This window comes from Lepidochelys kempii, chromosome 10 (assembly GCF_965140285.1).
Source record: "Lepidochelys kempii isolate rLepKem1 chromosome 10, rLepKem1.hap1, whole genome shotgun sequence".
In the NCBI taxonomy this organism is placed as follows: Eukaryota; Metazoa; Chordata; order Testudines; family Cheloniidae; genus Lepidochelys; species Lepidochelys kempii.
This window is the reverse complement of record NC_136389.1, coordinates 69,304,517-69,330,682: the sequence shown is the minus strand read 5'-3', so window position 1 is coordinate 69,330,682 and position 26,166 is coordinate 69,304,517. Positions and strand designations below refer to the sequence as shown.

The 26,166-nt window shown below is 41.1% G+C and overlaps 1 protein-coding gene across 4 annotated transcripts in view; it reads left to right on the top strand.

Moving 5' to 3' along the window:
• Positions 1–2,004: 2,004 nt before the first annotated feature.
• The window catches only part of ARNT2 (aryl hydrocarbon receptor nuclear translocator 2), a 132,920-nt gene continuing 108,758 nt past the window's right edge, over positions 2,005–26,166 (top strand). For 3 of the 4 annotated variants that reach the window (XM_073304107.2, XM_073304110.1, XM_073304109.2), the window contains exon 1: positions 2,005–2,184. In XM_073304107.2, coding sequence (XP_073160208.1) covers positions 2,154–2,184 — 31 coding nt within the window. In that variant the 5' untranslated portion in view covers positions 2,005–2,153. Of the gene's footprint in view, positions 2,185–15,522; positions 15,595–26,166 lie in introns of those variants that run through there. The other variant, XM_073304108.2, reaches the window with a different exon arrangement.

Sequence of the window (26,166 nt, the reverse complement as noted above, 5' to 3'; positions counted from 1 at the left end):
CTTTCATTCCTGGAGACTCTAGGACAATCCTGGAAGGTTGGCAACCCTGGGGGAGGGGAGGAGGGTGGATGGGTACCATGGCGTTATGTAACAGATTATGATATTTTCTGTGTGATTCTCTTTTCTAATGAAAAGAACAGGAGTACTTGTGGCACCTTAGAGACTAACAAATTTATTAGAGCATAAGCTTCCGTGGGCTACAGCTCACTTCATTGGATGCATAGAATGGAACATATCATAAGAAGAGATATATATACACACACATACAGAGAAGGTGGAAGTTGCCATACAAACTGTAAGAGGCTAATTAATTAAGATGAGCTATTATCAGCAGGAGAAAAAAAATTTGTAGTGATAATCAAGATGGCCCATTTAGACAGTTGACAAGAAGGTGTGAGGAGGATACTTAACATAGGGAAATAGATTCAATATGTGTAATGACCCAGCCACTCCCAGTCTCTATTCAAACCCAATTTAATAGTATCTAGTTTGCATATTAATTCAAGCTCAGCAGTTTCTCGTTGGAGTCTGTTTTTGAAGCTTTTCTGTTGCAAAATTGCCACCCTTAAATCTTTTACTGAGTGGCCAGAGAGGTTGAAGTGTTCTCCTATCAGTTTTTGAATGTTATGATTCCTGATGTCAGATTTGTGTCCATTTATTCTTTTGCGTAGAGACTGTCCGGTTTGGCCAATGTACATGGCAGAGGGGCATTGCTGGCACATGATGGCATATATCACATTGGTAGATGTGCAGGTGAACGAGCCTCAGATAGCGTGGCTGATGTGATTAGGCCCTATGATGGTGTCCTCTGAATAGATATGGGGACACAGTTGGCAATGGGGTTTGTTGCAAGGATAGGTTCCTGGGTTAGTGGTTCTGTTGTGTGGTGTATGGTTGCTGGTGAGCATTTGCTTCAGGTTGTGGGGCTGTCTGTAAGCGAGGACTGGTCTGTCTCCCAAGATCTGTGAGAGTGAAGGATCATTTTTCAGGATAGGTTGTAAATCTTTGATGATGCGCTGGAGAGATTTTAGCTGGGGGCTGAACGTGATGGCCAGTGGTGTTCTGTTAATTTCTTTGTTGGGCCTGTCCTGTAGTAGGTGACTTCTGGGTACTCTTCTGGCTCTGTCAATCTGTTTTTTCACTTCAGCAGGTGGGTATTGTAGTTTTACGAATCCTTGATAGAGCTCTTGGAGGTGTTTGTCTCTGTCTGAGGGATTGGAGCAAATGCGGTTGTATCTTAGAGCTTGGCTGTAGACAATGGATCGTGTGGTGTGTCCTGGATTGACCCTGGAGGCATGTAGGTAGGAATAGCGGTCAGTAGGTTTCCGGTATAGGGTGGTGTCTATGTGACCATCGCTTATTAGCACAGTAGTGTCCAGGAAATGGACCGCTTGTGTGGATTGGTCCAGGCTGAGGTTGATGGTGGAATGGAAATTGTTGAACTCATGGTGGAATTCTCATGGATCTGCACAGTATTAGCTTTTCTTCTGACTGCCGCTGCCCATTGCCTGGATGTTTTCGGAGATCTAGCCACACGCACCATGACTGGCTTTTCAGTTCCAGGGAGGGAGCACCAGGGAGAGAACAAATCATCCAAGCAGGGAGAGAAGGAAAGACCGGACTCAGGCTGCGCAGCAACCTGCTGCTTTGTCAGGGATGGGCCCCGGGGAAGCGGCCCCAAGCCGGCCAGCTGAGCCCCGCCTGGGCCCGAGGCTAGCGGCCCCAGCGCGGTGTCCCTTCACCCCTGGGCCACACCTGTAGAGCCGGGCGTCCCCGCGCCGCGCTGCCCGGGAGCGAGCCAGGCTCGGGGGCCCAGGCAGAGGGCAGCGGCTTCCCCGTCCCAACGCCCATGTGCGGGGCGGCCGGCACATGCTCGCTACGGCCGCCCGGGGCGTTGGAGCATGAGCAGAAGCGAAGCGGGAGCATCAGACATCTTGCAAGGTCCGCTTTGCGCAGGGAGTCGGAGCGCCAAGGCAACAAGGAGCCGCCCCGTCCCCGGGGCGCTGCGCGTCCGGCCCTTTGTGTGGCTGGCAGCCCCGGGGCTCGCTCCTCCTCCTCCTCCCGCGCCGGGCCGGGCTGCCTAGAGCATCGCCCCCCCCCATCTGCGCCCCCCCTCCCCGCTTGCATTTATCTTAATTCGCCTCCGAGACAAGATGGCAACGCCGGCGGCTGTAAACCCTCCCGGTGAGTAGCGGCGGCCGCCCCCTGCCCGGCAGGACATCGGCGCCACCCCCCGCCCGCCCCCGCGGCCCCTCCGCCCGCCCCCGGCCCCGCACAGACGCGGGTGCAGCCTGGCCGGGCCCTGGGCTGGGAGAGGGACTCGGGGGAAGGAGGAGCAGCCTGGCCGCTGTCACCGAGCCCGAGCGCTACCGATGCGCGGTGCCCCCCGTTGCCCAGGGCTAGGTGGGCGGGTTGTTCGCCGAGAGGGCAGCGGCCGCGCAGGGGTAGGGAAGAGAGCGGCGTATTGTCATGTGGGGAGGAGTAACCACTGACCAGCCATCCCAGGTCCCGAGGTTCAGCATCTCTCCCACGCCCCCTTCTCGCCTGGGATCCAACAGCGCAGGGCCAGCTTTCTGTGTGGTCCCGTGTGGGCATCTTCTTGGACCCAATTCTCCGCTGGGTGTATCGCCATTCACTTACTTGGAATAAGGCCAGGGATACGTTTGGCCCTAAGTTTCCAGAGTTTTATATGGTTCCAAGGTCACTCCCCTGGATGGAGAGAGAGATCACTTATCTCTCTAGAATTGTAAAAAAGAGCTCACTGTTGCTGGATAACAATGGTGGAAAGTTCAGGGATGTAACAGAGCCTGTTTCAGGCACAGAGCCATTTTCACTCCTTTAATTTTGATCATAAAATAACATTGAGCCAAAGTGTTTCCGAGACCAGTGGTTCTCTCAACCTGTGGCCCCCAGGGGGTCCCCAGACTATGTCTTAAGATTTTCAAAGGGGTTCTTGCCTGCATTCAAAATGTTTTGGGGTTCACAAATAGAGGTTCCTATACAGCACTGTGTACCTCTAAAGAGAATCTTGTTAGTTTCCAGTAACCCATCTACCTAGAGCTAACTCAGAATGCTTACATTGACTTTCTTGGGTAAATGGTGACAAAATTCTACATAAACATAAACAATCAAATTGGGGGGGAAAGAGAGAATATGGGGTTATAAGGAGAAAATAGGTTTGAGTAATACAAAATGAGTGAATTTCACATGAGATGCAATGTAAGAGCAATACTGTGTGTTGTTGAACAGCCCTTCCTTAGCCATACTATAGATAAGGATATCAGAATTTCTACTGTTTTTATATATAGAGGGGGGGGGGGGGGAAGTTGGGAGGGTGAATGTATTACTGAGCTGTAAAACTTTTGCTTGGAGTCAAAATATTGAAGACATACATTTTGGCCAATGTGTGTGGTGGGTGGTTTTTGTGTGAGGGTGGGTTTTTTTGTATGTTTGTTTTTTCCTGTGCAAGTGTAGCCATACATTTCTTAACCGTTTTTATCAATAGAAGGAACTCAGAAACATCTCCTGTGTTGGATTTTTGTGGGGCTCATTCTTAGGAGCATTACTGTAGATCAGGGATCGGCAACCTTTGGCACGCGGCCCTCCAGGGAAAGCTGCTGGTGGGCTGGGCCGGTTTGTTTACCTGCAGCGTCTGCAGGTTCGGCCGTCCCAGGCCAATGGGGGCTGGGGTAAGTGGCGCAGGCCGAGGGATGTGCTGGCTGCCCTTCCCGCAGCATTGTTTAAATGAATGCTCAAAATTGCTTTAATACAGGATGCAAAGTGTCGGTGTGCATATTATAAAAGCGTGCTTTGCTTAATTAAAAAAATCCTTAACTAAATTGTAATGGGGCAGTTGAAATTCTATTGGGCTCCAAGCAAATGAGTGGCAGGCTTACAAAAATATAGTGTTGTGATTCTAGTTTTTGATAGTTTAATAATATATGGCCAAATTCTTGCGTCTTCAATGTGATCTAGTTAAACACTCGTTGGAAACAATAAGAGTTCTGCTTGATTAACAATGGAAGAATTTGGTCCATATTCTTGTGACTGAATGCTACTCTTATTCATGTGTATATTCACACTGAATTCAGTGGAATTATGTGAGCAATGAATTTGGCTCAGTGAGTGTTTGGTTTCATGTGTTAGTAGAGTAGACTGAGGCCCTTACTCCTTAAGATTAATTTTTAATTTCAGAATTCCAGTGAAAATAGTCAGTGAAAATCAATATTTGATGAAAGGTTATTAAGTGAATGTTATTTAGCTCCCAACCTACAATATCATATGTGTTAAAGGTGAAATTCACTTCACCCACACAGAGTCAGAGTAAATGAGCTTTAGCGTATGTGAACTGAAGTAGAATGAGCAGTTGAAATCCACCTTCCCCAATTTAGGGTCAAGGGTGCAAGATTGCATCCTGCCTCCTAGCCACTGTATCAGGCTACATAGTATAATAGGGACCACAGCTTCTCCGTGCTACTTGTACCATTTGCTGGGGCTACTGCATATTTGGCCGCTCCCTCTTCAATACTCTCCATGCTGACCTATCTGTGACGATCACAAAGTTTCCTGGGGCATGTAGATGTGGAGTCAGGCCTGAGAGGCTGCCCTGTCTTAACATACATACCCTATGTAGCCACAAGGTAGGCCATAATAGGTGTAGAGATCCTTGTGTTGTACCTCTATGCTGTGACTAATGGTTACCTATAGGAATTTGAAATATACTTTGTTCATTTTGGGACGCATTCTGGATTTAATTTTTAGGAATGAGACAGGCAGGAGGCAAACATAATGAAGGTGTACGTTGCTTCCCAGGAAGGTTTACAATTACCTATCAAATTTAATTTGCCTAAGCAGAGGCTGCCAGCCATCCTGAAGTGTGAAGAATTGTGTGGTGGTTTTGTGACATGAACCAATATGCCCCACTGATGATGCTGAGATGACAGACATCTTTTCACTCATGAGCTAAGCACAGACCTCCTGAGCTGAGGGGCACATTTACCAGCCACCCGTTGTAAACTACACCCCCAAATTCTCAGTGTGTGAAAGTTACGGTTGTGACTAGTAAGTCTTTTTAGAGGCACAAAGATAGTGAGCTGTAGCACCATGTTTGAGCTACCAAGGTTTCCACTGTAGCCGTAACATAATACAAGCCACAGAGAATAAATGTGTTTATAGGTATACTGCCAAGCAGTGCAGACAAACTGAAATGAAAGCCATTGCAAATTTGGCAGTGTGTTATGGTAGCCTTAGTGGTAGGATTTTATGGCTGTATTTGTTTGGAGCCAGATCCTTAGGTGGTGTAAATTGGTGGCAGCTCCATTGACATCAGTGGTAGCTGTGCCAATATAGACCAGTTGATGACCTGGCTCATTGTGTTATGGAAGGACAATAGAGCCATTAATTTAAGAGCCTTTAATCATTCTAATTTCTAATTTGAATAGCTTTTTATTCTCATAACAGCTGATAATTTAGGCAGGACATTACACCACACATATTATATGGTAGCTGTAGATTAGTCAAATTCTAGCTTAGTGGAAGAAAATTACCATGATATGGGGAATGTAACATCAGAAAAGGAAACATTCGGTGTTCTGTAATAATAGATACATCTGACTTTTAAATGTGATCTTAGCCAGGAATCTACATTGGGATCTAATAGTACAGAACCTTGTGTCCATGCAGAGTGTGATCTTCTTCCACAGAAGATATCTGGGAAAGGAATACAGCCTGCCACTATATTTGCTTTTATGTGGTCTTTTTTTTTGTAGTGGGGAACCCCCCTTAAGGAAGGTGCTGGTGTCATGGTGTCTGGAGTGGCTCACAACTGTGAATGCCAATCTCACGTTAAACTGTCAGAAAATAGGACAGACATCCAAACTGGTGGCATATTCAATGATTAGATTTCACCAAGCCAGTAACAAGTGTGCCCTCTTGGATCACTGTATTAGTCTTACCATGGAGTCACAAACAGTCCCCTCAGGTTTCTAGCCTACCTTGCCACCCTGACAAACTGGACTTTGTGATACTGGTTGCTATACCAAATATCACGTTGCATTAGGTTACTCACAGCCCCAAAGGGTTAGTCACTTACTCCAGCTCAGTGGATACTCTCGATCTCACACCAAAGACAGCGCAGGCAGCCAATTTCTCTAATTAACTAACTAACGGTTTAGTAGCTAAGAAAATGAATTATGGAGAGGTTAAAGCAAGTAAAATACATTAACAGGTATTGTACGTCCAAAATAATTGCAGAGCTGTGGTAATCTGCTGGTTTTCCATAAGTCTTTCAGAATTATGCAAAATAACTTTGGGAATCTCTGTCTTGCATCTGGAATGCTTCCCTGTGAGTGTCCAAACAACAGGATGCAGGATCGTTCCCTGACTCCATATTTGTAGTGTTTCCACACAGAAAGCAAGCTGTCAGTGCTTTTACCAATGTGTGGGTTTCCTTGTTGACGGTGAGGGAGGAATGTATCTTGAATCTTTGACCTCCAGTTATTACACCAATGGCCACTTGCTTTGAAGTTAGCCTCTTCTTTATTTGCATCCCCCAAGGCTTCATCTGCATTTAAGGGTTATTTAGTTACAAGGATATACATCATGCAAATGCCTGCCATTAAGAGGAACAGATAAGTGAGAACAATACAACTAACATTCCACTAGTTTTCATGAAGTTTACATGTCAAGTAAATTCTCATCTTAATACTAACATAAACGTTTGATCTACGGTTAATTCAGTACATGGATATACATAAGGTAATGTGATAGCATTCAACAGGTTATAGATAAGTGAAGACAATATGAGTCACATTTTCTTTGAACTAAATTAACACTCGAGTGAATTACTATGCTTAACATTTCTTTGCTATTCACACACAAGCGAATTTGCCTATTGCCGTAACCTGAGCTGGCTTGTCAGTATCACAGCTGGAATTAGCAGCGGCCAAGAAACCTTGATTATAGTTCGAATGGGACTAACTGTCCAGGGACGCTCTGTGGGTATGTCTACATGGCAATTAAAAACTTCTGGCTGGATCATGCCAGCTGACTTGGGTTGGGGCTCTGGCGCTGCTTAATTTCAGTGTAGATGTCCAGGCTCGGGCTGGAGCTCAGACTCTAGGACCCTGTGAGGTGGGAGGGTCCCAGAGCTCGGGCTGCAGCCTGAGCTGGAACAGTTACACTGCAATTAAGCGGCCCTGCAGCTGGACCCCATGAGCCCAAGTCATCTGACACAGGCCAGCCCTGGGTGTCTAATTGCAGTGTAGACATACCCTGTGAAGCTTGGGAGCCAGACCTGCTCATTCTGCTATCTGTATTTCTCTGTGTAACTATACACCCCACTGACAGAACAATGTGGGGGAAATTTCATTAGGGGATCCTCAGGTTTTTGCAAAAAGAAAAGGAATACTTGTCTCTAAGGTGCCACAAGTACTCCTTTTCTTTTTGCAAAGACAGACTAACACGGCTGTTACTCTGAAACCTCAGGTTTTTTTTTTTTCCCCCCCTCCTGCAGGTTTTACCATGGGAGAGGGAAAACTGGTCCTATCTTATAGGTGTTTTGTTGGCTTGTCATGGTCTGGATGACTAACTGAAGTATCTAAAGCTGTGAAACAGGCTGCAGGTGTGTGGGAAGCTCTTCTGCATTGTCACGAAGAATGAAAGATAATTTATTTCCTGCTAAAATATGATTGGCTTATTAAACGAAGACAAGCTAAATGGGACCTAAGAACCAAAAATTGTGGCAGTGAAGCAGGCTTTTCATAAAATGGTGCTTGCTGTGACGTTTGAACTTGGTGCTGCATCTGTTGGGTCTTTTTTAAATGTATACGTTTTTGGTATACTGGCTTGTCCACATTGTTACTTTCAAATAAAATTTTGCTAATTAACCAGAAGTTAAATTCCTGTTCTACTGATGTTTGCTGTCAGCCAAGATACTGTGAAAATGTAAATTATGTAATGCAATGTTTGCTTTTTCTGGAGATGGAGTGAGGCCTGGATCACGCGGGAGATTTCAGTTGCAGTTCCAGTCTAGCTCAGTTTGGTAGAGACTGAAAGCTGTAACCTGTTTGTCATCCTGTGTGAAATGTGTTGAGTAAGCCAATTCCTAGTGGCTTGAAATCAGTACATTTTGAGGGTCTGAGCCGAAATGTCCATGGTACAAAGCCACCACCAAGGCTAGCACCACAATATTACCCCTTATAAATTTTCAAAACTTCATGAGTCAGGCACCCCGCCCCCCATCACGAGATTGACTTAAAATAATAAAATTAAAAATAAATACATAATAATGTGAGGGGTTTTTTTTATTTGCCTTCTGGTTTTTGATCCTTTAGGGTACACCTGAGTTATGTTTTGAATTTCTTTTCAACCATGAGGGCTAGAATCTTAAATATGATTTATTTTTTTAAAAAGCTCAGTTTCTCGTGTAATCACTTGTTTCCAGGAGCTGGGGCTCCAAGTAAAACATCAAATATCATGAGACTCATGATTAAAATTGTGAGAGTTGTCAACACTAAGGGCTTGTCTAGACAGAAGGTTAGTGCATGGCATGCTGGGGTGTAAATCTACCTTGCACTAGCCTGCCATGAACTAAGAGTATGTCTACGCAGCCATGTAAGCCTAGGGTTAATGGGACTCAAGTCAGCTGACCCATGTTGGGGAACCTTGGGCTTGAGCATCTACATTGCATTTTAACCCAACTTAAGAATTTTCTGACCCGTGCTCGAACCTAGGTCTCTGGGGTCCACGCTGCACTGCACTGCACAGATCTGAGTCAAAGTAAATGCATCTCAAAGTGCCTAAAGCACCCCCCTCCCTCATGTCGACCCTCTAGCCCTAGGAATGTGGTGCACTGTGGGGAAAACTCTATTGCCCACCTTGTTTCCTAACTGTGGCAGTGCTCTTGATGGGACTCAGGTGCCATAAGGAGCACATGAGTACATAAACCACATAATTAGCTCCTTTGGTGGCTGTCTCCTTAGAATGACTGTAGTTTGAGAAGGCTTTATACTGAACTATCATCTAATCTGAGAGTTGGGGATCTCCACCTCTAGGCTGAGTCACAGTGGCAGGAAAATGTCCACGTGCACCTTTTCTGAGGCTAATTAGGACATCAGGGGGCAGGGCTGTCAAACTCTTAAAATGAAACTTTGCAGTTCTTAATATTTTAAACAGGATGTTCAATTAAGGTGTTTTGGTCTGGCTGGGTTTTTATTTATTTTTGTCTGTTTGTTTTGAAGTTTATCATAAAATGAAGGTATCAGAGGAAGCACGCACGCCTAGCTGCTGCTGGCTGTGGAGCAGGGAAGTGCATCCCCAGGGCTTGGGGTGCAGTGTGTTTCAGCACCCCCCAGGGAAGTAGGGATAAGGGATCTCCGGGAGGCTGCAGGGAAGTTTTGAGGCTAGCTCCCACTCATCACCCTGACAGTGCACACAGCCTGGGCGTCTGTGCAAACGCAGCCCCTGGGAGGGGGTGGGGGGAGAGTAGAGTGGGGACCAAGTAGCTGCACTGCAGGAAGGGGGAGCAGCCAGAGTACCAGGGATCATCCCTTCCACCTCCCCCTCCCCCCCCGCTGTGCTGTCCATGTGGACTTTCAGCACTAAAACTTTGTGTGTGCTTGATGCTCAAAGTGGGGTAGCTCAAAGCACACTTGGGAGCTTTTAGTGCAGAGCAGCCTGGTCCACTTCAGTTAGTGCATGGCAGGCTAGTGCTGGATAGATTGACATCCCAGAGCTGCACGCTCTTTGTCTAGACAAGCCCTCCAGCTCTGTTACTGGAATTCTCAGCAGAGAGGCCAAGGACTGAAACTGTGGTGAATAAAGTATTACGTCACCCACATAAGTGTTTTACCTGTTCTGTGTTGAAAGTGAGGAAGACTGGACTTGGGATTAAAGCACTGGACTGGGTATCAGGAGATCTGGGTTCTGTTCCTGCCAATAGCTTATTGAGTGTGACATTTGGCAACTTACCCTCTGATTCCTACTCTATAAAATGGAGATAAATAATATATCCTATCTCATTATTAGCCCTCCTAATGATCCATTAGATTTTGATCTACTGCTGTTGCCTCTTCTGTAGATGTACAGAGGCTGTTGATTTTTTTTTAAGCTGTCCGTCTGGCATCTTTTATGAGCATTAATTTTGCCTTTAAAAATTGTTGATTTTTTTTTTCTTTTTTTGCTTAACCTACTCCAGTGTATTAGGCTTCAGAAATCTTTGAGTCTATATAATACCTTTGAACTTAAGCCCTGGAACCTCTCTACTTTATTGCTACAGTAGTAACACCTTTGCTCTGACTGTAGTGTAGACTAGTCAGTAAACTCCAAAAGCAATTTAACAACATCCTTGGGAATAAACAGAGTGTTATAGTGATGGAGACTGTAATGGGCTTTAAAAGTATGTGGGATGCAAAGAAATTGTGTCCAAGATAATGTTAAAACAGAGATCCTTATCCTCAGCATGCATTAGCTAATATCAGGCTTAGTTAAACTGAAGATATTTTTCTCCTGTGATATTCATAGCTTTCCTACTACTCAATTGGTTCTTAATTCAGTCATAGTACAATGTATTATTTCAGCATCTCTTGACTCAATTCTGTGATGCAGTTTAATTTTAAAACTGTCTGCAAAGTAATAACTTATATTAAAAGCATATATTTTTCTGATATTTCTAAATTAAAGTCAGTGATGAATTTCAGAATATAATTTTGATCTTGGATATGTTTGAATATGCAAATGAAAAATAGTATGGTTAGTTTCAAATGATGCTTCAAGCTTTAATGTTTCACTACACTTAATAAAAAAGACACTTTTGCTGTAGAGACGATATTGCTGATTTTTCATTTCAGTAAGAAAAATATTGTAAGGTTTGGGTAGAAAAGGAAGAACAACAGTCGTTCTAAAACAGTCACATGCAAAATAAGGTTATTGATGTAGCCAGTTGCTAGGAGGACAGATCTGGCATTATTTGTCATGATGAAGACAAATTCAACTCGTTTTTTACTTTAATGGTTTGTGAAGATAAGGTGTGTGTGGTAGTGGGTAACTTTTTAGATTTAAATAATTACAAAGTGAAGAGCATAGTAAATACATAAATTCAGCACTAATTTATGAAAATTAGCATGCTAATAAAATCAATGCTAGTAAGGTGAGAAATGACGATCTTGTATTTAAGTCACTGGACTGGAACTTAGGTGATCTGGGTTTAATTCCTGGCTCTGTGGAAGATTTCCTGTCTGACCCTTGGCAAGTCAGTGAATCTTTCTGTACCTCTGTAAAGTGACTCCCTTTTTCTCCCTCTTTGTCTATCTTTTTAAATTTTTATTTAGATTGTATGCTCGGTGGTGCAGGTCCTATCTCTCACTATATGTTCTATTCTCCTTGTCCTCAGTGCAGTGTTGCTTATGCAGTTTGGAATTGTTTTCTTTTTCCTAATAATAAATGTAAGTGCAACAAATTACACTAGAAAAGCTAGCAGACTAGCAATCTATAACAAATGGAATGTCTGCTTCTAAATATCAACAGGGACTTGTAAGGCCAGATCCTCAGTGGAAATTGGGGTAAATTACATCAGCAGAGGATCCACCTATTAGAGTATCATTACGAAGGGGTTTCCTAGCTGTGTGGATTGCTGAAGGCAGCCAGTATTCAGATTATACATTGAAAGATAATCTCCAGGTATCTACGAGCTCCTTTTTGAATCCAGGAGAAACCAGTGTTTCTTTGAGAAAGAAAGTGCATACAAAGGAAAATCCTTTGCATTGTAAGTAGGTCTAGATCTAGTACTGCTGAAACGTTTTCATATTCCGGAGGTCTAGGAAGGTCTCCTTTTATTAACCTATTTCTGCAATCCCATCTTCCTTCTCTTTCGTCTGCTTTTTCCCTTTCTTTTCTTTTCTGTTCCCCTGGCCTTTTTGTTCAGATCATTCTCCTTCTTGTCTCACTTTCCTCCTCACTACTCAATTTCCTTTCCATCTGGTACAGCCACTCTGTCAGAGTTAACTCTGGCACTGGGCTCAGCAGCATTCTTGCTTCTCAATTACTGTTGTTTAAACAAATTCTAGTTTTGTACTGTTGCTTCTCTCAAGTGCTAAGACAGCATTTAAGAAAGTCCCATAGTTATTCAGTAGGTAGAGCCAGCAGCCTTCCCTAAGGGAAGGTGAGGCTTTCTTGTTCTAATCACTAACCACACTGCCTTCCATGGAAAGCACTGTTTAAGTGCAGAGTATTATTTTTATTAGTTGGCTCAAGATTGGGAACGTCTATTAAGTTAGATGTGCACTCCATGAACACATACATTTTGCTGTTTTGCTCAAGGACAGGTCACAACTTTGCACTTTAAATTACAGATTTGTGCTGCCAGTCCTTCCCTCAGCTAAACTTCAAACACATCTAACAAATAAAATCATATGCAGAAGTTGTCATCTTTCTCTAATAAAGCCAGAGGAGAGTTGAAGTGTTTAATTGCTGACTCTACTTGTATACATATTGTAAGGCTTTTAAGGTAAGTTGCTCATACAGAACGCCTGGAACAGATAGTAATTAACAACTGGATCGTCATTTGTATGTTAATTACCCTATAATTTGTCTGTTTTTCTTTGCTATTGGTATATGTGCTTGTTTAAATGTTCCTTTACACTTTACCAGTAATATTTGCTTACGGGCAGACTCAAAATGTATCTGTAGATTTTGACTGTCAGTTACATGCAAATAGTTTATGGGAAGAGACATGCCAACAAATGACAGATGCTGCAAAGGCCTAAAATACTGCACTGTTGTATTATGGAGGATAAAAAACCAGAATCCCTTTCTATTGGATAGACAATAAATGAAAAATCTGTTGACGAAAAATGGCATCCAATTTTGATCTCAGAAATAATTAGGAACACAGTTTTGGGGCACAAATAATTACATGTGCATTTTATACCACCTAGATATATTACCGTCTAGGTAGATTGGTAGCTGTCTGAGTGCAGTAAAATGGACTTGTAGTGCTGTATGCTTGTAAAGTTGCACCCACTGTTGTATCTGGGTGCAAAATCAGAGGCTGAGGTCTGGCCATATTTAAAAATCAGGGTCAAATTGTTTCAGGATGCAGGGAGAAGTAAAGTAACTTCTTACGATCGGATCATATGACAATTGGGATTAGGGCCTCCAGATATTATGGCAATATAAAATAAGAAGAAATAATAACTGGGTGAAATATCATTGACTATGTGATCCAGTACAACACCCCCATCCTGAAGAGGGGCAGTGTAATAAAGTCGTGGCACACAGGAAGGCTGGTAAGAGACTGGTATTTTGTTTTCTATCCCCAATCACCTGACATGAGTCTGGGTTACAAAGCTCATACCATTGTCACATGGCAGAGGTCAGTATAGTCCACTGACTAGCTGCTGCATGTAACAGTAACCACTGGAAAGTGGTTACAGTCATGAAAGTAGCTATAAAAATGGCATTTAGCTACTGCTTGTAACTGTACTCTTTGTGTCCTCTGAGTCACATTTGTTTTGTTTACTGACAAAAACAAGTTTTACTCCTCTCAGCACTGCAGAGCCGATACAGCTGTGGAAATAAGAGCTGGATTTTATTTTGTTTCATGCATGCTACAGGATCTTTGTTATTGGTGGTAATGTGAGAATACTGCTTAATTGTCAGAAAGCAGGTTTAGCTTAAAGTGCTGTCAGCTAGAAAAATCTTGTTTTGAAATGGAAAATGTCTAAGTTCCTAAACACTAAGCAGTAACACATGTAACCGTAACCACAGAAGTCAGTGGATGCTGACCCGTATGACTGGCCAGGAAAATAAATTTCAGCCTGATGAGTGCTGCTGACAGTCAGTAAACCTGGACACCAAGATGTTGTTTTACAAAGTTCACTTTTGAGAGCACCTTTGTGATGGTGCTTGAAATTTCTTGACCGACTGTGTCGCCTTGAAAATGTTCCATGAGTTCTATGGCAACTACTGAGGTGGACAATAGGAAACTAGATTCCGTACCCCTAACTTACACTGACTTTCATGGGACTTTTGGGTGCTGTGAGAATGTGCCCCAGATTAGCACTGTTCAGCTAATTAGCACTGTTCAGCAACAGATTAGCACTGTTCAGCCCAATTGTTTGAATACGCTAACATTTTGTAATAAAGAGATGTGTGTTGGGCAATGTACAGTAATAGCTAATATAGAATTATAGCTTCTCTGTACAGGGGACACCTGTTCAACACTTTTGGAGGAGCTATTAAAAGTATTAAGTGTTATAGTAACAGAACTTGTATTCTAAGTTAGTATAGAGTGTCAGGAGGTGTGTAACACATTAGCCAAGTGTACTGTGGCCTGCTCTAGTGGCTAGGTGACATAGAGTATAATAGCCTATTACTGCTACCAGCTGTTGAGTTTTTCTCTTTTAGCTTAAATAGTAGAGGCACATGCTTTTAATGGTGGATCCTGGGTACAAATGACTAAACATGGGCAAAGTTAAAGGTGCTAGGTAGGAGCAAAACAGAGCTGCTTTTCTTCACCCTCAGTGCCTTTTGTCTCTCCTTCCCCCCCCCCCCCCAACTGCTCATGTGGTGGTGATGGTAATAGCAAGAGAGAGAGAGATTAATATAAAATGTATCGATATGAGAACTCTGAGTGATATCTCAGTTTGCTTTAATAATGAGAACCAATTAACTTCCTTTTTCTTTGTTTTATCATTTCAGCTGCCATTTGTAACATTCAGCTGAAAAACAAATAAATACAGGATTTCATTTTACAGTCATGTAACTTGCAGTGCTGCACCTTGACATTGTTAAAATCCCAGTCATGCAAATGTACATGAGATGAACTCAGCTGAATTTTGAGTTTTCATTCCTTGAGTGTGCCTTTGTTGTTTCAGAACCCATTAAGATCAAGAAATATAGTTCCCTCCTTTAAGTCTTCTGCAACTGGCGCATGAAAAATGGAAATGGTTTTGAAATTGACGCAGTTTTGTGATGGTAGAGAAAACATACTATAATTTTGAAAAATTCAGAGGATGTTGTTGGATCTGAGTTTCCCAGACATTAAGGAGTTTGCATGCCCTACAGAGAGTTAGGACCCCATTCCGCCAAGACTGAGAAGGGTAAATCCTCCCAGAGAAGAGTCCTGGGGGAATGTATGTATGTATGCATGTGCATAATTATAGTTTGCATTTGAACTTGATTGTAACAAGTATTAATAGTTTGAGGGGAGAAGGAAATACTGAAAGAGTTGGTGTTGAAAGTATTCACAGTTGTTTCAAGGGTCATAAACTATAACAGCAATTAGCAACCTTTGGCCTGCGCCGCTTCCCACCACCCGCACTGGCCTGGAGCGGTGAACCGGGGCCAGTGGGAGGCGCGATTGGCTGAACCTGCGGACGTGGCAGGTAAACAAACCGGCCCAGCCCAACAGGGTGCTTACCGTGGCGGGCCACGTGCCAAAGGTTGCCAGTCCCTGAACTGTAGTGTATTCATATAGATAGATTTAGTGAACATTTTTCTTTAGAGATTGTGTGCCACTCTCCTTTTATCAGATTAACTCTGCATTATATGGAAGTCCTGAACAGACCTAGCTCTGGTCTCTATCACAGCAGAAAGGTAAGCTGAGGTACAAAAAAGGGAAAGAAATGCTATACCTGATGTTACCATATTGCCTTCTCCAAACCCATTACACTGGTACAGAATTTAGCCTAGTGGGACCCTGTTTTGGTTGAGCCCTTTAGGTATGACAGTAATACAAATAGTAGTCTAAGGCAGCGCTGCTGTAAACTCTCTTGTGTAGCCGCTCTAAGCTGATGGGAGAGAGCTCTCCTGTTGACTTAAATAATCCATCTCCAATGACCGTTGGCAGCTGTGGCAGGAGAAGCTTTCCCACTGACATGGCGCTGTCCACACCAGTGCTTAAGTCGGTATAACTTACATCATGTGGGGGGGTTGGCTTATTCACAAATGTCACTGACATAAGTGACATAAGTTATACCAACATAAATGGTGGTGTTGATGTGGAGAAGTTTCAAAGCTGAACTTTACTTTTAAGGGAGAGATGTCAGAGAGTCTGGACCTGGAACAAACAGTGTATCCATTTTTTTCCAAAGTGATAGAACAAAATTATTGATATAAAAATTATTTATAGTTTCAACCATATTCAGCAATAAGATGAAGAAGCCTTTTCCACAGCATGCTAATATTTAGAGTGATTAGAATCTTTCCTATGTGGAAACCAGTGTTGCTTTTCACACGTGAACTCATCTGAATCCTTCCCAGACCATGAAATGTTGCTCAGGGCACAAACAAAACTCAGCCATCCATGTCTGTTCTGAATAGTCTTTGCTAGCCTTCTATGTATGTTATTAAGTTCTACAAGTTTTCCTTCTCCAAGTACTTACAGTTAACCAATAGCTCAGTTGCAGGATTGATGTTTGAATCACAACCGTGAAAGCATGACACCAATTGTATCTTTCATTGGTTATCGGTTTTTTGCTGGAGCTTAGGGAGAAAAGATGTAGGTGTAAAACTAAAAGCTGCTACTCTGGAAGCAACAAGTATCCTTCATTCTGGGGACGTTAGTTGTTACATTTAACATATTCACATTCATCACTCTGTATGCTAGATATGTTAGTGATAAGGCAAAACACATATCCTTTAATTGTCTTAACAAAATATACACCTAGGCAAGGGAACACCACCAGTGATCCTTCGCTACTAAACTGCTAGAGCTCCCATGTCTTTTCTAGTTTTAATATGTGTTTTGCAACTCGCTCTCTGCCTACTCATTCCGTCAGCTGCTCACTGCTTTTGAAAGCATTCCAACCTGTTATTGGGTTGTTACAATTAGATTTTAAAGTGAGGGTGAAATATTGAACACACACACACAACTTTACCAAGTGGTTCAATAATACTTAAAATACATGCACACTTAAAAAACCGAAAAAGGGCACACACGTCTTTCAAGAGTTTGTTCATCTTTATTGTGGAAAGCATGGGATGGCTTACTAGAGGAAGGAAAACCACTCTGTTTGGTGTGGTTGTGTGATGTATAAACTGTAGAAGATTGCTCCTTGAAATAGGCTATTTAGTCTGTCTTTACAAATAAATAAAATGAACACTGAAAAGGGTCCCATGTCAAGCAGTCTTTCTTCTTGGTGTTGGCACTTAATTTTCTTCCCATGGCTCTTTCTTATAAAATATAGCTGAAAACTACAGGTCCTTTGGTATGTAGTTATGGAGAATTCTGCTGTTAGCTAGAACTTGATAGCCAAATCTGACATTTGGTGTGATTTCATGTTTCCTTCATGTTTACGTATGTAAAGGCTGTCTTGCTGCTCTTCCAGATATAAATATGAAAAATTCAATTTTGTCAAGGCTTGTATATAAACATCTAGCTTGTTTGTAGAAAATTTTATTCAATAACATTCTTCACTTCCAAGTTCAAAGCATCTACAGACTGTCTGTGTACTTCTGGGAACAATCAGCTTCTAGTGAACGTGACATAATGTTTAATCTGAATATTTCTCTTTCCGTGTTCCCTTAATCTTCCATTATTTTAGATCTTCAGTTGTTTAAAAAGTCAGGGAAAGAATGTCTGCTTAGTGGTTCCGATGGTAAATTGCTAGTGAAACCCTGTGATTGTAATTCTGGAAAATGCAGTAATAGTGGTCTCTAAGGGTAACAACCTCCTTCTGAAAACATAGGAAAGCTTACTTTTAATTTACTTTATTTTAATTTAGATCAGAGTAAATGTTCAGAAACAGTTCTTTGTGATGAAGTTAAGCAGGATTTGAGATTCTCAACATTTGTAGCAAATTCTTGGTAAAACGAATATTTCCCCGGAGATTCTCCTATAACAAGGCTGGCTGAGTTGTGTATTTACTTATAAAGCTCTCCGTCATGTCTTATTCTGAAAGTGTTCTCTTTGGGGCACCAGTTGGAATGAAAGATTTTTACAATCTAAAAATAAAACAAACAAACAAACCACCCCACCCCTGCAATTACCTTCGGAACTTCCAAAAACGGATGGGTTTTTATTTGTTCCTCTTTACTCATAGACATAAAGGGTGTGATACTCAGACAGCAAGGGGGAGAGACTAGCATTCTTAACAGCATAATAAATGTCACTGGCGCAGCAAAGGGCAGAAAAATCATAATCTTCCTTTGGCCAAATCTTTTCAACTGCAGAAAACTTCGACCTTTTTGCGATAATTTTGAATGACTGACAAAGACTCTGAAAAGAGTCAATACGTGAGATGTTAGAGCACTTAATTTTGTAGAATGGAGTGTTTTGGAATCTCCAGTTAGATGTCTGACTGAAAGAATCCACTGCTAAATGCCAGCGACTGCAGTTTTGGGGCAATAATGAAATACTCTTTTTAGGTGACTTGTCCAAGCATCAGTCATATCTGAACCCATGATTTCCTGGTTCCCAGCCCTTTCCTGCAGCCTGTAGACTAGACTTTACCTAGGCTTGATAGAATTCAATGTTTATATAAATTCAATGGATAGTGTTAATGTTTATTTTAAAGCATTTTTTTCAGTGCTGGATTCTTTTCTGCTTCTTGCTTCATTAATAGAAAAAAATGCTAATTAGAGGGTCTTTATTTACTGGTGGTGATGTAGGGGGCAAAAGGACACAACTTAATGTCTTGAACGCAGGCTGAGTTTGCAGAACTGGAGTTTAAAGCGCGGGGAAGGGCGTGGGAAATCTTTGTAGACTAAGGAACCTCAAACTGGAAATCAGGGGGAGAGACTCAATAAGGAACTCTCATATGGTCATTTTTACTGAGTGACTTTTCTGGCAACTGCACTTTAATTTTCTCTTCAGTTTGACTTATGATGATGAATAGGGATTTGAAAACACACAAAAGGTCAGTTCAGTATCATAACATTAAATAAATATCCCTTACTTGCTGACCAAGCAGGATTGCAGACACGAGTGCAGTCAGTAAAATACTGTTTAATGATACAGTAACTTTTGAATACGTTAGACACTGGTTAACTAAGCATGCCCAGTGATACCCTAAATATACTGATAATTAAGTATTTGATAAACCCAGCATGATATTCTGAATGAAACTTAAAAGTTGTACATCCCTACTGCAACATGATTTTTTTATTATGCAGATACAATGAATAAGTTTACAAAATCATTTGAAAGATGCAAGTAAGTTATTTGCAATGAATAATTTAAGTGGTAGAATTATTAAATTTTTTGCTTGATCAGTTGCAAATTGATTATGATTTCATCAAAACAATATGTTCAGTTGTTCGATGAAATTTTGAAAATGGTTTAGCTTTATGGATTACCAGTATTTCTCTCAGAGTAACAGCCGTGTTAGTCTGTATTCGCAAAAAGAAAAGGAGTACTTGTGGCACCTTAGAGACTAACCAATTTATTTGAGCATAAGCTTTCGTGAGCTACAGCTCACTTCATCGGATGCATACCTCTGAGTATTTGACGTTCAGTATTCACTATGTGTATTCTGTTCTATTTGATGAAGTAAGTCACGTGATATCTTTTGGTTGTCAGAATGAATTAGTGATTGAGCCAAATTTAAAACTTGGTGTCTACTATACTTTCTGTGAACATTTGTAACAGTAAAACTGGACTGCAAGGGTGCTTATGCAAAGCAATTATAGTTGGAGGCCAGGAACGATGAAAGGAAATTCATTTAAAAACATGAATAATTATCAGCAGAAATCTGCTGGCAGTATTCTCCAGCTGAAAGTTAAAATTAGAAAAATTGTTCTGACTCCACGATCAGGATGTTTTGAAAACAAGTTTGTACTGTATGCAGTTGGCTTAACAGAAAGTATGGGCAGGGATTGTGAACCTACTGCATCTCCAATCATGGAATAAAACTTTCATATGACTTTGGTATCTTGATGGGTGGAGATAACAGCTTGGGGGAGCAATGAAAAGGTTTGGCTACCCAGGAAGGCTGAGTTACTGGTGTCTTGCTGCAGTTGGTTAAAATCAATCCCAGTCAACATTTTAAGTTGATTTAGTATCCATTAACTTTAATTCATTGTCTGTTTACTACTATTTATTATGCTTTATGAAGTTGTTAGAAATCGAGGGCACTCAGCACCTCTCAGAATGGGATGCTTTGCCATCTTGCTGTGATTTAAACTTTGGAACAGTGCTGAATAATATTGATCTGGCTTATTTTTTTCTTAATATAGCACCATAAATATTCTAAAGGCAACTGTAAAATAATTCTTGGAAATTGACAGCTGAATCTTTTGTATGAACCGTATGGCTCTGGATTCTAATGATTAAAAATTGACTTTTGGTAGAGATCTAAATCGACTTTGGTTGACCAAAGTAATTATTACTGACCAAGATGTAAAGTTAAAGGACAGAGATTGATGATGGTGACACTGAAGTTAATAGTGAAGTATTGATTTTTAATAAATAATTTAAAGATGGGTGGATTAAAAAAATAGTCTGTAATAGTGAATAATAAAGTGTTGAACAGTTATAATTGCTTATTTGTTACAAAGCCCAAACTTTTGCTAGGCATCCTCCCAAATGGATAAAAAGAGACAATTTCCCAGAAGAGTCTATAGGTCATCTCAAACATGATATAATAGGGTGGAGCGATGTAACAAGACAGTAAGGTGGGATTTGGGGAAGGAGAACAAGTAATTACAGCAGGTAAGACTGGAGATAGAGAGCCTAGATGAGAATTTTGCTATCTAGACAGAAAATGTCAGATCTTAGAAATGTTGTGGAGGAAAATGCGACAGGATTTGGGCACAGTCTGGATCTCAGCAAAGTACAATAAGATAATTTTTTTGCTCACACTGCGACAGACTCTGAACTCTATTATACAAGTATAAATCCAGAGTAACTCCACTGAGGCTGTTTGTGTACTGGTGGGAACAGAGACAAGAATCTCACTCACATCATTTTCAAGTAATAAATAATGGTGGCCCCTGGACTCTGTGTGTGTGTGTGTGTGTAATTTTTTAAAATCTAATGCAATATTATTATGTCTAGTTTTAACATATTCTTGTGTTACAACTTCCACTTTACCTCCTGGTGTTTTGCTGTATGTCATCTACTAAGTGTTCCATTTTAGAAAGGAAAACACATTTCCTGTACATGAATTTCTGGTGGAATGCCAACCAAAATAAACTAAACAAACTAACTAAATGAAAACGTTAAATGATGAGTTAATGGACTAAGCACAATCTATCTTTGAGAAAGTTTGAAGAAGAGTCATTACACTTCCTTAGTTTTCCTCTTTGTGCTTATGTGCACAGTTTGGATGTATGTTACATTGCTTCAATTTGTATGTTAATAGATAAAGTAATTACATATAAAATTGAGATTCTACAGATATGGTGCTGCATGAATGATGGAACAATCCTATATTGCATTTGTTAGTTCTAATAGAGTGTGTAAAATTTACGAAAAAAAATTTTTAGAGAAACTTTTTCTTGCTGTTCTTGCGCACAGCTTATACTTATGTTGTTATTTTAAGCACATTCAAAATATCATAGGGGGAGGGAGAATGATAATTTCTTTTAAATGGAAACGCTGCTTTGTGTGGGAAGCCTAATTTTGTGATGGAGAATCATTTGATTAATACTTATTAAACGGGGGAAAATTGATCAAATGATCTTGAATGTCTAAACAACAAAACAAGGACAAATTAAAATATGCATCCCTAGAGATTGCTGTTGTACCTATGTATGGCAATATATTCTGTGCTATGTGAGGGCCTAGGCCTGCGCATCTCAAATGCGGCCACCAGGGGCTTTTCTTGCAGCCACAGACTCCTGGGCAGTGATTGGGGGGACAAAGCAGTGGTCCCTCCCCAAGGGCCACCAGCAGGGGTTGGACCCTGCCCCCTCTGGAGACTCAAATGCTGGAGGAAGAGGCAGCTAATGAGTTCCCCACCTTCCTAGGGATGTAGAGTTGGGCTCCAGCCCTGGTGTAGCAGGCAGCAGGCTCTGGCCCCGGGACTCCAACCCCTAGCAGTGGGGCTCACCCCCCGTTGTCCCTGGCTCCCGCTGCCTCCGCTGGCTCATTATGCATTTCCCCCTGTCCCCCACTTCCCTCCTACCAACCTCCCCATCCAAGACTTAATTTGTCCCCGGGCTTGCCAGGACTGAGTAAGTCTGCTGCTGTGAAAAGTGATATTTGTATGTTTGTTAATATCACTTTTCTCAGCAGCAGACTTTTTAGCTAGCAAGTCTTTTTTAAAAAAGCAACCAAAAAAAGGAAAAGACACAACAACAAAAAAGACAATAACCTGCAGAGCGCCTTATTTCTGTTTCTATTCTGTTTAGGTCCAGTAAAGAAGAGAGACAGCTGTATGTTATTTTTTTTTGCAGACTCAATAACACAGATTCAATAAATTACAATAATTTGGACATGTGTCTGTGCATATATATTTTTTCCTAAAGTAAATTAAGTATTTTAAGAAAAATTGTCAGCGTAACCCCCCAGCAAGAGTTGGTGGCCGCACTTTGAGGCCACCAAAAAATTTGTTGTGAGAACCCCTGGCCTAGGCCTAGATCCTCAGCTGGTGAAAATTATCATAGCTCTATTAACTTCAGCTGAGTTATGACACTTTGCCCAAGTTGAGGGTCTGGCCCCTGTTTAGATATTCCATCAATTCCATGGACAGATTTTCAATGTCAACTTTGAAGCCTCCGCAGATTGGCCAGTGAACTTCACATTAAATCCTTACTTTTGAGAATGCAGATTGGGCCGTTAGCTATGTGACTATCCAATTTACCCATTTGTGAGTGTAACTGTGCCTAGATATTTGACACTCAGAGTATGTCTTCACTGCAGAGCTAACCTGGGCTCTTATTCGATTGTTGAATTTCATTATGCTCCGACCCAAGTACAAAAACCGTGATCCACATTTTGCACTCCTTTCTGAAGGACTGCTCCCATTCTCCAGGAAACAAAACAAAACTCAGAATTAAGACTGAGAGTATGCAGAGTTATCTCGGGCAATCAGCATCAGGCGGGTCTAAGCACTTGGGTTAGCCTAGTCCAGGTGTGAGTAGCTCTACTCGAGTTACTGTGTCCTCACTGATGCTGCACTCCCCCATGTCTGGGACTTCTGGGGGCATACCCCATGGTTCTTACCACTGGCCAATTTGCAGAGAGGCTGCAAAATTGGCTTTGAAAATCTGTCCCTGGAATTTATGGAATCTTTTAAACAACAGGGGCCAGACCCTCCACTTGTGTCTAGTGTCACAGTTGAACTGAAGTTAATAGAGCACTAAGGATTCTTCTTTATCCTTTGCTCCTTTGAACAATTGAAGTCCAAGCAAATTCTCTTTTAACCATGAGGGTGGCTCGTTGGAAGGTGTCGGCAATGCCCATTGTACGTGTCTGCTGGAGCGTGATGCAAGAAGCGCCTCTTTTCCCAAGCTGGAAGCTGTTAGTATGCTAAGAAGAGAGGGATGAAAAAAATGGGAATGAGGAGAAAAGGATGGGAATAAGAAGCGATTAAGGTGAATCAGCGATGAACCATTCGCTGCGGAGGTGGGGAGGAGCCAGGGAGCAGGAGCCTATAGAATCTGGTGCCTACATATTTGTGTGCACATTTTGTATGCAATAAGGTTGAATGTTCAGCCTTTAATCATCACAGATATGTTGGGGATGAACAGAGGGAGTTTAAAAACCAGAAGATGGCCCCCCAAAACCATGATTTAGTCTTTTGAAAGATCCTATGAGTTTTAGGACACGATCATATTTATTTTGGTGGGAGGTGGGTGAGGGGGGTCTGACTCATGATTTTTAAACTCCTGGCATTGGTAATACTGCTCAGCTTCTGTGGTTGGCAACTTCCCCAGTTTACTCAGGTGTTTCTCACTCATCAGCTGGGAAAAGAAACCACCCTCTCCTTTCATTTCGTCACCAGCACTGATGGCTGTTACCGTGGGCCGAATCAAACTGTCACTGCAAAATGTGTTTTTGGGCCAGGGGTGCACTAGAGCATGTTTGGCAGTATAAATCAGGTTCCCAAGTGAAATAAGCTACATGGTTAGAGGCACTTTTATGCTGGTCTAACTGTGTCTGCAGTAGGGCTTTTGCTGGTATAGAAGTGTTACAAAAAATCACACACTTAACCAGTGTTACTGTATTGATAAAAGTTTCTAGCATTGACCTGGCCTTGAATTATGTAGTTTTGAAAACTCTGGACTATTACTATAATTAAAACAAAAATTAGAAATAGTTCCCAGTTTAGAAAAGAGAATTATTTAGAGTTGTGAATGGCCTTTAGTACAGCATGCTACAAATTGCACAGGAAGCAGAAGTAGTACACTTAGAGAAACCTACAGTATGCACGTTTATTAGCACAGGTCACTGTTGCATAGACAAAGGATGCATTTTTAGGGCCAAATGTGGGGAAAAATGAGGCCTCAGGCTGCATACAAAAACGTATGTGCAACTGTGGAAATTGTGTGAGCTAATGTAAGTGTAGAATTGCACATAGACCCATCTTATTAAATTTGGCACCTAATTTCCCAGTTTACATTACAAACATCTTTTCTGAAAATGCACTAAAATATTTAATTTCCTTTGGGACAGTTACTTAATGTACACTTTAAGTGTTAGATAATTATTTTTTATGGTTTTTTGGCAGTCTGCTGTAATAGTTGTAGAATAATAAAATTTATAACTTCCTCTGTCCTTTTATGAAGCAATTAAAGCAGTTTCTTATCTAAAATTGCTGTTTCATAAGTGAAGTTTGTGTTTCTCATTGTAGAACTTGGCTCTGATACACTGTTTATTTGGTATCCTATAATATTCTAGATTAGTGAGCTTTTATTGGGCCAGGTTCTGCCCTCGGATACATATCCATAACACTTATTGAAGTCAGCTGGAATAGCACGTTCCTATCCAAGGTCAGAAATTGCCACGTAAATAGCTTCATGATCTGATAATATGGGTTTTGTTTTTAATTTTAAAAGTAGTATTTCATATCCATGCCTCAAAAATGGAGTATCCTTTCACTTGATAAATTACAATTGTAGGCCAAGATTTTCACAAGAGATTAGTTATTTTTGGGTACCACCATTTTTGGGTGCCCAGTTTGAGACACCCTCTACCCACCCTCTGAAAATCAGGCCCTATTGATATGTCTCAAGTTGAATACACAAAAATTGATGTACCCCAAAAAATAGCCTAAAGCTTTTTGGGGGCAGGGACTCTTTGGGGTTTCCTGATGCTGCTGAACTACGCTAATGATACTCCAGCTCTCCTGCACTCTTATTAAGGTTCCAGGACCGCGCATACTGCCAAACATGCTGTAAAAACAGATCCATTAAGAATTACGTACGTACTTGCATTGTTTTACATTTTTCATATGCAATTAACATTCACCTGTGAATCCTAAAGATGGTAAAGCTCTTACTTTAAACTTCCCTCAAATGTCCCTTTGATAATTGTATGTAATAGAATATGTCATATTATGCACAATAGAATAACAGGAGAAGCTCCATAAAGTACAATGCATCTTGCTGGAATGAAAAATGTAACAAAATAGTGTCCATATTATATACTTAATTTTTAAAATTTTTAAAAAGTTTAAAATTTTAAAAGTATTAACTATTTTCCAGAATCTATGTGGTTAATTTAGAAAATGTTAGTAATTTTGCTGCAAATAAGTTGATCAGTATGCAAGATGGTTGTTGCTGGCTGAATCATGGTCCACAGTTAAGGTAAACAGATCTGTGATGACATTTTCTGAGCAGAATACCAATGCAGTTGCATTTCTTCCCAGAGGTTTCTGATGTTTCTCAGATGCGGATAAAATTTCTTTCAAGAAGGTTTTGGTCACAGGAAAAAAATTCTTCTGTAGAGGTGGGATTTATTATATTTATGACTTATTTGATATGATAATTGTGCTGAGTTAAGAGCATTTAAAGGTTATTGCTGCTTTTGCAATATGTAATGATAAATTTTTCTGACCTGTTGTCTATTTAACCTACCTGTTAATGGTATGTATGTATAATAATATTAATAAGGTTGTAAAATAATTGTATTTTAAATTTGTACTGCTGTGTGGAATTTATCTGGGTTTTTTCTTTCTCTGTAATTAACATACCAAAGTGATGTGACTAAATTTATAATTAGATTTTACTGTAGGTGTTATGAAATATTCTTCATGGTGGCTATGCTTTCACCTGCAAAGT